At 40.6% G+C, this 12449-nt stretch overlaps 1 protein-coding gene across 1 annotated transcript; it reads left to right on the top strand.

Annotated features, from left to right (window-relative positions):
- The first annotated feature begins 4624 nt into the window (after positions 1-4624).
- LOC144087044 (LON peptidase N-terminal domain and RING finger protein 2-like) lies at positions 4625-11990 on the top strand. Its single transcript, XM_077617315.1, has 12 exons — positions 4625-5971; positions 7856-7974; positions 8290-8412; positions 8480-8635; positions 8722-8935; positions 9099-9198; positions 9276-9390; positions 9464-9585; positions 9666-9852; positions 10317-10451; positions 10545-10694; positions 10774-11990. Exons 1-12 carry the CDS (start codon positions 5269-5271, stop codon positions 10930-10932), a joined length of 2283 nt encoding a protein of 760 aa, XP_077473441.1. The 5' UTR covers positions 4625-5268; the 3' UTR covers positions 10933-11990.
- Positions 11991-12449: the final 459 nt, after the last annotated feature.

Below are 12449 nucleotides of genomic sequence, written 5' to 3'. Positions count from 1 at the left end.
GGCCGCTTGATGGACATCGTAAAAAATACTGGGCGACTACATCAGCGGTGTTGCAACAACACACACTGCGATAAAGGGGGTCTCTGGAAATCATTTTTCATAGCTCATCATTGAAATGAGCCTCAAATTTGTTTTCGGGTTTTTTGCTGGCATTTAGCGTCACGCTATTTGTATGTCTTGCTGCTTACGTCTGACTTTTGACCAATTGGCCGTCTTCTCGTTTGTGTCTGCCAGGATCAAAGTCAATTGCATTAAGCTTTTTTCATAGGCTTTCCGTTCGGGAGAAAAAAATTGCATTTACAGTTTATTTTAAGATAACCAAGTTTTAGTTCCAGACAGCTATATATTTTTAATTGGTGCATAATTCTGTCTGGCAAATGGGTTGTCCCATACACCACTGGTAGTTTGACCAGTTTGTGTTCAAAGGAATTGGGACAAGTAGCTGCGGTATCTTTAGTGCAGGGTCAGTTTTTGCTTTGGGCAATGTGGGCCACAAGCCAGGGCGCTATCTATTTAGGAGGTGTACTGAAGCCGTCCCCATTTTTTCAATTTTATTACTGGTTGTTTAAATTATTATCCCTCATTTGCATGTGAAATTAGTGGCCTAGATTGTAAAATGTCACCGTAACCAGTCTAAAATGGGACAATAAATGTTTTTAATTACCTTAACACATTTCTTATGGTGATGTAGTTGAATATTTTGCGTCACAGAAGGCCAGAACAGTCAGGTTTTAGGCTCAAGCCAATCATCTAGAACACATGTGTCAAAGTGGCGGCCCGGGGGCCAAATCTGGCCCACCGCATCATTTTGTGTGGCCCGGGAAAGTAAATCATGAGTGCTGACTTTCTGTTTTAGGATCAAATTAAAATTAAGAGTATAGATGTATATAAAATTTCCTGATTTTCCCCCTTTTAAATCAATAATTGTAATTTTTTAATCCATTTTTTCTGTGTTTTTAGTTCGAAAATCATTTTGTAAAATCTAAAAATATATAATAAAAAAAGCTAAAATAAGCATTGTTTTAGATCTATAAAAAACTGAATATTCAGGGCTTTTAATCCAGTTCTTTTAATCCATTTATAAAAAAAAAAGTCTATCTAAGTTTATCTAAAATGGTATGGCCCACATGGAGGCATGACATATTTCGAATTGGAAAAGTTGGTGGTCTGCTAAATTTGGGCTGGCACAAATTTTTGGGATGTGTCCCAATTTTTTGCAAAAATATTTTAATCCACTGATGAGTCATATTTCTCCACCACACAAGATTGAGAAATTTAGCATTAAATATTGCGGGTTTAAAAAAATCAGGCAGTTACTAAAATAGGAAATCTGCCATTATTTAATAATGTGCAAAATATTGGAACAATTTTGGACATAGAGGTATCATATTTTGTGACATGCTATAAAATTTGAAAAGGCTTCGCTGTCTGTCATGAACAAAGTCTTGTATAAACATAATGAGCAAATCAACCAATTATTTTAGGATGTAAAGGTGGAGCATTTCTATCATTCTGACCCGGTTACATTTTAGTATATATTTCTTATCTATGTAGATGTCAGCCTGATGTAAAGGTCTTGTCCAACACGCTGGCCAATTAAAGAATACATTTGAGTGGAAAAGTTGTCCAGCGTGGAAAACTAACACGTAGGCGATTGGACAGGTTGAAGTGAAGGGCTTGTACATATCTTAAAAGGTCACAAGAACATTTCACTGTTGAATTTTTTGTATAGGTTACTCCCAAATATTCTTACAAATTATTATTTATGGAGGAACTAATTACTTAGACACTAAATGTACCCATTAATGCTCAAAAATGAAAATGGAAAATGTGTTCATAGTCATTAAAATTATATTATTAACCCTTTCGTAGCCTCTGGTCACTGGAGAGCTATTCAAAAGATGACATTTGAGACCTGCAACCTGAGTTTGATTGTTTTGAGACACTTGAAAAATGTAATTATTAAACACATTGTAATATATAAAAGTATACAATGTTAATAAAAGTTAAATCAGTTAAATTTGAATGAATAGAAATGGAAATAGCAAGTAACCAAGTAACAATCTCAAGTTGTAGTAGTAGGGTTTTGTAGGATTTAACTCATTGCCTGCCATTGACGGCGATAGACGCCCAATTTTGTGATTTTAGGAGGCCTGGCACGCAGTACTTATCTTTCATGGCGATTGGCAGCGCCAGACGTCCAGTCAATCCATTTTTGAGATGTCCAGTCAATCCATTTTTGATGGAAATTGGGATGAATTTTCAAAATGGATTTTGCTCACAGGTTTTGGAAAAAAATAATATACCAAATATTAAGAATTAAAAATCTGGGTGGTAACACATAGTACGAATGACAACGCATATTTCAGGCCTGAAATATTTAGCAAAATATGAGCAGACACTGACAAGAAATTAAAGTTCGGGACCTATAAATTTTGATACACTTTTTAAATTGGGGGTTAAATAAACTAGTAAAAGATGCTGAACTGTAGGAAGGACAAAATCTGATAATTCAACAATTTTGATAAGCAGCATACAATATTGGCTGGTTTAAAAAATTTGGAAGGTGTAAAATTAGAAGCTTCGACATAAAGTGAGGACAAAAAAATTAAACCATAAAATGTGGGTAGTTGATACATTTTGAGTTGATTAACAAATTGGCAATAATTTAACTGGCAAAAAAATTGGCAAGTGTAAATTTCCATCCCACAACTATGGACTGTCTTATTGCTATGTCACTCACTATATTGCCATGTTTGATATTTTGAAATCCTTGGTGAAGAAATACCATAACAACAATACTGCATCTTGTATAACTCAAATAATCCACCGCAGCATGTGACTGCGAATCCATTCAGTAAAAGCACATGCACTCGGCCAGGCACACGCAAACACACACATTTATGTCCTCTATCTCCATGGGGAGTTGAGTCATGAGTGCTTTTAACACGTGAACGCACACACAATACGTAGCAGGTTATTAAATTTCATGAACGTTGGGAAGACCAAGGCTACATCTACAAGATTTTCTTTCAGATCTGGCCTATAGCCCATGCAACTCAATTGGAAAGTCCATCTGGTCAAAAAAGGATGTAAAATAACAAAAACAAACTCAGATATAACATACAATGATATATTTCACATTGTGTTTCACATTATCATGTGATAAGGTTGTCTTATTTGGAAATCTTTGCAACTCTTGGCCTCCACCCACAGTGTTATATACTATAGCTATTAAACTGGGCAATTTTAAGACCGATATTGAAGATTGGAAAAATGTAGATCATTTTTGGTGGTCAGCCATGTCTTTTTTTATGTAGTTGGCTATGTACAGATTTTGAAAAGTGGTTTATTACACTCCAGGTAAAGTAAAATGTTAAACTAAGCACACAAATAAAGAGAAAATTCAATATATTTTGCACTTAAATACAAAACATACGTTATGTTTAGAGTACCTGCTATCATAATGCTAAAATACAATGCTGGAGACCATAAAAATGATGGATTAAGGAAAAAAACTATAATATTAACAAAAACAGGTTTAAAACATAAAAGGAACATATGAAAAAAATAAATCATGATCCTTTTTTGTCCAGATCATCCAGACCTACTATTTACATTTGTTTATTTATTTCTGCACCTTTTAGACCAGAGGTCGGAAACCTCTTTGACAGAGAGAGCCATAAACAATTCATATTTTCAAATGTTTTTCCTTGAGAGCCAGACTCCAAATTTCAAAATGAAAATACATAAAAATGTGTGCATTTTGGGGGGGGTTATTTCACCTCTTTTAAAGTCCAAAAAGTTCCAGAATTCTTTTGCCAACATTGTTACACTGTTGCTAATCAATGAGTGAAAAATCTTTGTCACCATATTTTAAACTCACAGATGAGCCACATATGCCTCCCGAGCCACATGCAACCATCAAAAGAGCCACATATGGCTCCCGAGCCATAGGTTCCTTACCCCTGGTTTGAACTCACATTCGTGGAGGGGGTGCTGGAGTTATGTTTTTCTCCGATAGGCTCCAGAACCCTCCTTGACCTGGTTCGGAAAATATGAATAATTGAACATCCGAGTGTTTTGACATGTTAATATATTTATGCATCCACTTTGCAGTATATACAGTACCACAATGGAATATTTGGAACAGTTAGATAATGGTCACATAACATTTTTGGGGGATTGCACAATGACATTAGTATTCAAGTAAATGGGTCACAGTTTGTGTCATGACTTTTGTGAGTATGTATCGCTCCCCTTGCAAAGAAAATGCATATGCAACACGATCCAGAAAATCGCCAGGCACTTGTAACACTGCTTATATAAAAGCGTTACATAAATCAATGAAGCCCAAAGCCCACTGACAGCGCCATTTAGCATCATTTGAGGTGATCTTAACACACAATATTTGTTACGATGAAACCTTTAGGATTTCGTGTGAATATTACGGGTGATAAATATCTATAAATATGTATGCACGTATGCGTAATCGTGTGCCATTCACGCCGTGACTAAAATGGTGTTATACAACAACAGTAGCACGTTATATAAGTAGGACGAGGCGCCAGCCAATGGGGAGACGTTTAGCACGTCACGTGACACGTTTAAGCGAATGGGACTAAGCCAGCAGCAGCGTAGAGCAAACACTGGCAACTTCACAAACGGGTTGACGTCGTTAGCCGCTCCAGTTGAATTAGCTGCGGGTAGTCGATAGAAAAAACATTGACTTTTTTTCTCGTTTTCTTTGCTATATTGTTTTACCAGTCTAGACCGACGTTGGTAAGCATTCGGGTTGTCTCGATTTGTTGGCTGGGGTCGCTAGTTTGTTTATACTGTGTGTGGGAGCAAATCGGATAGATCGACGCTAGCTTGTGGTTAGCATGTTGCTAGTTCGGCTCATTAAAAAGAGACGGGGATCAGATTTACATTTTATTTTGGTTAACATTACTGCGCGCTAATTAACTGTCCAACTTTATCGTCTTTTTTTTCTTTATTTGCCGCTTATCCCAGTGGAGATTCAAGCTTCTAATTCGATTAACCTCCTCTGGTTGCTTTTCCGCGTATTAAAAAAAAGGCATAATATTTGGGCATCCTGAATCTAGAATGAGTTCCCATTCAGTCCCAATGGCGAGTGCACGACCACTTTCGGGTGTTCGGTTGAATGGCAGAGAAATTCGATTAATACGCTAGTTTATTTTGTTTTTTAAATACCTAGATATTGTTAATTAGGCGTTTTTTGTTTGTTTCACTTTTATTTAATTACCCATGGAGATTGAAATGCTACTTCACCCGCTCTCCCACCCGTCCGCCCCGGGCATATGCCCGGAGATGCTGGAGGTGGCCGCGGAGGCAAACCGCGCCGGAGACTTCAATTTGGCCGCCGAAATCTATAGCTCGCAGCTGGCCGATCTCCAACAACCAGACCGAGGCTTATGCCTACGCAAGGCCGACACTCTGGTGCGCGCCGGCCGACTCTCCGAGGCGCTGGACTCATACTGTACGGCGGCTAGCCTAGGCAAGCTGCGGCCAGAGGAGCTGCCACTACTGGTGGAGAGCATCGCCCGGGGCCTGCGTGAAAAGGAACCGGGCCTGCGGAGCACGAGCGGCGGGGAGGAAGGCGAGGACGCCTTGGGGGAAATCCCAGAGGACGGCCCGCTGGACTTGTTCTCTTGCGGCTTGTGCCGCTGCGTGCTTCACGAACCCTCCACGGTGGAGTGCGGGCACACTTTCTGCAGACATTGCTTGGAGCCCGACTCGGTGAGGGACTGCGTGCACTGTAAGCGAGCCTTGGCCCGGAAGGAGGGCCTTCCTAACGGCCGCCGTTTGGACGTGGTGCTCGGCGGCCTGTTGGATAAACTTTTCGCCACCGAGAGCCGAGCACGCAGACTATGGATCGAAGGCGAGGTGTTGTGGCAGAACCGAAAGCTGACGGAAGCCCTGGAAAAATACAACGAGGCGGTGGAATTGAGTAAGATGATATTTTATTAAAAGCTTTTTTTTTTGCAACAGGTGACCTACTTTCACCCAGTTCACTTCTGGGTGTCGCCAGTAGGTGGCGCTCGTTTGAGCTCCATACTTGGGCACTCGAAAACTCTTCGTTACCTAACAGGCATACATTTTAATACATAACGTTTGTGGTGGAATTAAGTTCTTAAATAACATAAGCAACATGATCATCTTTTCAATCATTTTCACGATTTTACCAATTAAAAATGCCAAATATTAAAATAGATGAGTGTGGCGTTGGCCATTCTGCAATGAATGAAAAGAAACCAAGCACCATTTGATAGAAAGTAGTTGTCATTTTCCTGTATTGTTTTTGCTGTCCTTTACCTTTTTAATTGCCAATTTCTGAAAGTGGCATCCTGAATAATTAACCAGAACATGTCAGAAAATTGATGAATTTAATCAAAATTGATTTAGCTTGGTCATTACCAGAGAGGTTTGTGTTGTAAAATCAGTTTTTTTCTTTAAATCCCCTCAACTTAAAAAAAATGCAATTTTAAATTCCACACCATCACCTGCTTTAGATACACTGTTTCTATTTTTTTATGAAGAATTAATTTTTGAGTGAAAGCAACAACTATATAAAAATATATTTTCCTTATGATAAAAAAATAGGGATTTTTTTAGTCTTGAGTCTGTCAAAATTGATTTAATTCCATGGGTATGTTTTGTAGATACCTTTTTTGACATCATTACATTCCCAGTTTTTACTAACACTCAATAACAAGCAATAAAAATAGTCATTGAATGATAGTTAATTTTATTTACACTGCCCTTTTTCACAGCAATCACAGTGCTTTAAATGTGTAATAGGTATATTCTACAGTATAACACACAATAGGTAATGAAGTCACATGATATCATAGCACTTAAGTACCGTGACGCTTTTTAGATATGATTCGGCAGGACTGTAAGGTTACATCGTTCCTGCCTCATAGCTACATATAAGTCTTTGTTTTGTAAGGGCCGCCTGGCACGTTTCGTAACATTTAGGTCACGGTTCAGAAGATGATACGTAACCATGGGGCTCCAACGTGAGTCACGCTTGGCCTCGCTGAAGTTTGAGCTCATTTGACGGAGGGATTTGCATAAGAGCTCAGGTGTTAAGATGCTAGCTTCTCTACCTAAAGATTCCAGGTTGGAATGATGGCCACCCATTACCAAAAGGATAATGAGGAGACATTATGCAAATGCTTTTTATACCTTGGTAGAAAACTTGCTATACAAGTGAAAGCCCATTTACCGTTTATTCATAAATTGTTCACATTAAAACAAAATAAGTCAGTTCTTTTAGGTTTTTGTTTGTTTTTTAATTCACTCACTTAGAATTCTTAACATAAAACCAAGATATGTCATAAACATGATGTGTGCATTCAGTTGAATCATTGATATGATAGTGACACAACAAAATAGCTTCCCGTCGGAAGCGCGAATTACTTGGAATCCATTTCACACACCCAAATGGTAAAGTGTTTGTTAACAATGCTGATTCACCTCCGGGCAAAAGGCACGTCGGTGGCGGGGAAAGAAGCGGCGTTGTTTACAGCGAGATATGATGCCGTCACATGCCAGCCACACACCTCAAACACTTGCTCAGTTTATTGACAATTTGCATTTTGTGAAGGCTTCAATAGGATATTTCGACAGCTTGGGGCAGATACCATAAATGTTTGAAAATAGGGGCTGCTTTGCTCCTAGTAAAAGAATCTCAACTCGAATTCAGTTGCAGATGGAATAAAAGTTTTTTTTCTTCTTTTGAGGCATCCACGTGACATCTTGATGTCACGTTACAAGCGCCGACTGGCCTAATTCTTGACCTGCCTTTGTCTCGTGTGTGTCTGTGCAGCGCCATCTTCAGGACGGCTCTTGTGCCAGCGGGCTGACTTGCACATGGACATGAACAACGTGAGCCAGGCAGTGCGGGATGCCAGCAACGTGTGCCAGATCAAACCAAGCTGGCCAAAGGTGAGACTGATGCAGCCGAGACACGTTGACAAAAAAACATTTCGACCAGTAGGAAATGTTGACAAAAACATTTTTACGATTCTTACTAAGTGATTTGCAAATGCGGTTTTTGAGCCGAGGCTGAACAACTCTCATTTGTTTTCTGCATTTTTTTCATGTATTGTCTAAATTCACTGTCATCACCACATGAAATGCCTCAGAAATAAGAACACCACCATTTTGGAAGTAGTTGCGAGTAGTGTGTTCTTAGTTTCCAAAGAAAAGCTATTTTTTTTTACATTCCTGAGCTAAATGAGAAAAAAAATCTGTTTATAGGCTCACTATCTGAAGGCCACCACACTGAGCAAAGCGGGGCGGAACGACGAAGCACTGGAAGAATATTTCCTATGCGTGGCGCTCAAACCCAATTGGACCAAAGTTCGACTGGAAGCTCAGAAGGCAAGTGCGCCGCCCGTCAATGCGTCACTATCGCGACAACCGTGCTTACGGGTCTGTTTCGGAACAGGTTCTCGCCGAGCTCTTCTCCTCCGTTTTCGAGAATCAAGACATGCCCACGCCGCTGCACCCACTTCAAGGTGGGGTGGCCTTACGGCCAATCAAGCCCCCGGCTCTGCTGAGGACCCTGCGACCCCTTGCGCAGAAACCTGCTCTATCCTCACAGGTAGAAAAAATTAATAAATGACCTGCGTGTTTTCAAGAGAGGGCCAAATTGTTAATCTGTTATATTTGTTTCCATTCTACTTTTAGGACTTTGACCCGAGCGTGACAAAAAGCACCGTGACAGGCGAGTCTCCTTCCAGGCAGCACGGCTCTAGCGCGCCTTCAGTCGACGACAGCAGCACCAGCGCCGGCAAGAGCCTGGCCGATGTCTTGGCCACCCTACCGGCCCCGCCCACTGGCCTTAAGAGGAAGCAGAGTGACGGATGCTCATCCGATCCCCCCACCAAATTACTCAAACCTGGTACGAAGCCATACCAATTTCATACAGGCAATTTTTACTGCAAATTTTGGACTATGAGGCACACCCCACTATAAGCCGCAGCCAGTAAATTCTGCTTTGGGGGAGAAAAAAAGGCATTGAAAAGTAGCTCCAGTTCTTAAAATAGCGACCATCTCTCACGCAGGCGAGTCGAGCGACGTCAAGACGGCGGCTGCAGGCGAAGCTGGAGTATTTCCCGCCGAGCTTTTGGACAGCGGCGACTTGGAGTGCTCGCTCTGTATGAGGTGAGTGTGAAGGTGCTCTCAAATTGGAGGAGAAATTGAGCTTTTCCCCTAACGTGGTTGCTGTCTTCATCTTCCAGGCTCTTCTACGAGCCCGTCGCCACACCTTGCGGGCACACCTTCTGTCTCAAGTGTCTGGAGCGCTGCCTGGACCACAACCCCAACTGCCCTCTGTGCAAGGAGAACCTCTCAGAGGTGATGATCACTAACAAATGTGAACTTGTGTTATTAATATGTGCAACAACTAATGGGCGTGGCCCACTTTCAGTTTTTGGCCACCAGAGGCTACAACAAGACCTTGCTGATGGAGGAGGTACTGCAGCGTTACCTGGCTAGCGAACTGGCGGAAAGGAAGAAAGTCCACGAGGAGGAGATGAAAGAGCTCTCCAAGTGAGTTTTGGCAAGATTTTTTTTAGCTGAGCTTTGGGCGAGTCGTGCCGCTCACCGGGTACAAATGCTTCCGTTTTCAGCCTGAACCAGGAAGTGCCCATCTTTGTATGCACCATGGCCTTCCCCACAATCCCGTGCCCGCTGCACGTCTTTGAGCCACGCTACCGCCTCATGATCCGCCGCTCCATGGAGACAGGCACCAAGCAGTTCGGCATGTGCATCGCCGACGAGCTGAAAGGCTTCGCCGACTACGGCTGCATGCTGCAGGTCAGCCTTGAAAGCAACACTTTTGTCCATTTTGTACAGGAAGAAGTTAAATGTTCATATGAACACTGGTGGTTGTAAATCAAATTCAAACGACACTACTTTTAGACATACTGTTTTACAAGCTTTAATTTGAAAACAAACTTTTTTAAATGGATGTTTTAATTGATCGTTTTATCCTTCATAGGGCATTCATTTAAAAACCATAAAATAATTTTAAAAAAAATTGGGAGTGTTACTGGGGGCCAAACCAAAGTGTATTTGTTTTTATTGTTTTTAATTGTTTGTCATAATTTGGGTCATGTAGGCTGTACTTGTACTCTAAATGTTTTATATTCTGGACATCAGGTTTTTATAAATTGCTCGCTATAAAAGTTACATAAATAAAGTAAAGTTCATCGGTTAATAAGTTTTACATCATTGTGATTGAATGTTTATTAATTTTCTTGATAAATTTCTGTGCGCAGGTCCAAGACGTCAAGTTCTTCCCTGACGGCCGTTCTGTAGTGGAGACGGTTGGAGTTTCTCGTTTCAAAGTCTTAAGTCACGGCCAGAGGGACGGCTACCACACCGCCAAAATTGACTACCTGGAAGACCAAAAGGTGGGTTATGCGTCTCCAAATAAAGACACCCCACACCCGCCCCTCCAGGAAAAACATCATTGCTGAATCCACACCTGTATTGGCGCGCAACAGGTAGAAGGCGAGGAACTGGTCGAACTGCTCAAGCTGCACGACGCAGTCTACGAACAAGCTAACAACTGGTTCACGTCGCTTAAAGACAACATGAAGACGCAAATCGTCGGACACTTTGGACAACTTCCCAGCAAAGACCCTGACCCGCAGGTAAGAAGAAATACAAGCTTAGTCTTTTTTGTTGTTGTTGCTACTATTACTGACCTTTTTTGATGTCCTGACGATGCAGGCGAGTGGAAGTGGGCCGGCCTGGTGCTGGTGGCTCCTAGCTGTGCTGCCGCTGGAGAACCGGGCCCAACTGACTATCCTCTCCATGAATTCCCTGAAGGAGCGGCTGCTGGCCATCCGCAAGGTTCTCATCTTCGTCATGAGAAGGAGGCCGCGGTGACGATGTGGGTGTCATACCCTGTGGAACAAAATAGCACAACCCCAGTTGATCGAGTCACTTTTTTTTTCTTTTAAATGTCGTTTGCGTCTTGGTGTCGTTCAAATCTGTATTTTTCTTACGTGCTGACGTTTCTTCTTCAATTTCATGTCGACAGTGTAAAATAATCTCAATCTGTTCCTTGCTTTGTTTTCTTAGAATTGCTACCACAGCCTGGTTAGACAAGAGTCTAACATGCTATATGCATTTATTGGTTTGTCCACAACTCCATAGCAGACAAAATGTAATAACTTATTTACAACTAAGAAAAAACATTGGATCATGTTATAATGGTTCCCACAACCCATTGATGTTGTTACAGTGTAGCGGCATTGTTAGCAATGTTAGGAACTGTTGACCAGTGTTGTACTTTAACATAGCTACATGCTAACAACTGCTTTTAATTACTAGCTAGCTTAATCATTGACACAAAATAGTGGAAAAAATAGTTTTTTGGACTGTACACACACCAAACAAATAAAACAAGCTGAAACTGGAATATATATAAATTTGCATATCAGTGCCAGCTCCTGACTAGCTTTTATTCTGTATTCTGTAGTCATTTTTCCCCTCGAGTTTTGGAGTTGTACTATTAATGCTTGAATGAACTTTAAGTGTTCATTTAACATGGAGGCCTTTTTCACATTTTTCTGTGAACGCGCATGTGATATTTTCGAGAGACTTCCTGAATGTTTTAGTAGCAGCATTTATTCTCTTCAACTCGAAAGCACTTAAAAAAAACGGACAGTTTGCACTCTTGCTGGCTGTCCGACGCCCGAAATTTTTTTTTGCTTATTTAATGCTAAAGATAACATGTTAAAGGCAGGTGTGGTTTTGAATGATGAGAAAGAATGTTTGGCGGAGAAAGGCAAAGTGACCTGTAGCTGCGCCTTTTCTTATATCCTTCCAAATGTTTGCGATTTGCCCAGTGGGATTCATGAAATGCTGCAATTCCCAGTGATTATTTGTAAAGGGAAGTCTTGTACTTATTTTTTATTGCCAATAAATTAAACCAAATCATGTTTCTTGTTTACTTTTTTAGCATTAATTTCCCACGTTTGTTTCACTGAAAAAAAATGTAATTATTTTTTTAAATTTAATAAACTGCATTTTTCCCTTCTACCGAAGTGCAGAAATTCTACAATATATTTTAAAATGATAAAGTATCTGATTCTCAAATATTGCAGCATATGCTGGTAATACCTGGTTCAAAAAAATAGAACTACAGATCTAGCAGGTAGCTAACTGAACCTTTAAGGAAAAGTGGAAACTGCGAAATTGTGTATACTGTTTAAGAACAAAGATTTGTGAGCAAATGGGCAAGCACACATTTTAATATAGTTTTCTAATTTCCATCATGGTGTGGTCACAATTCAAGTTTCATGAAAGCACCTGCACAGTATGGCCACAAGGAGTCAGTGTTTTCACGATTAACGTTTCAAGCACGGCGCACATGGTTCATCCAAATGTTTGTTCATCGA

Source organism: Stigmatopora argus, chromosome 13 (assembly GCF_051989625.1).
Source record: "Stigmatopora argus isolate UIUO_Sarg chromosome 13, RoL_Sarg_1.0, whole genome shotgun sequence".
Taxonomy (NCBI): domain Eukaryota; kingdom Metazoa; phylum Chordata; class Actinopteri; order Syngnathiformes; family Syngnathidae; genus Stigmatopora; species Stigmatopora argus.
The sequence above is the reverse complement of the archived record's forward strand: the minus strand, read 5'-3'. Positions and strand labels throughout refer to the sequence as shown.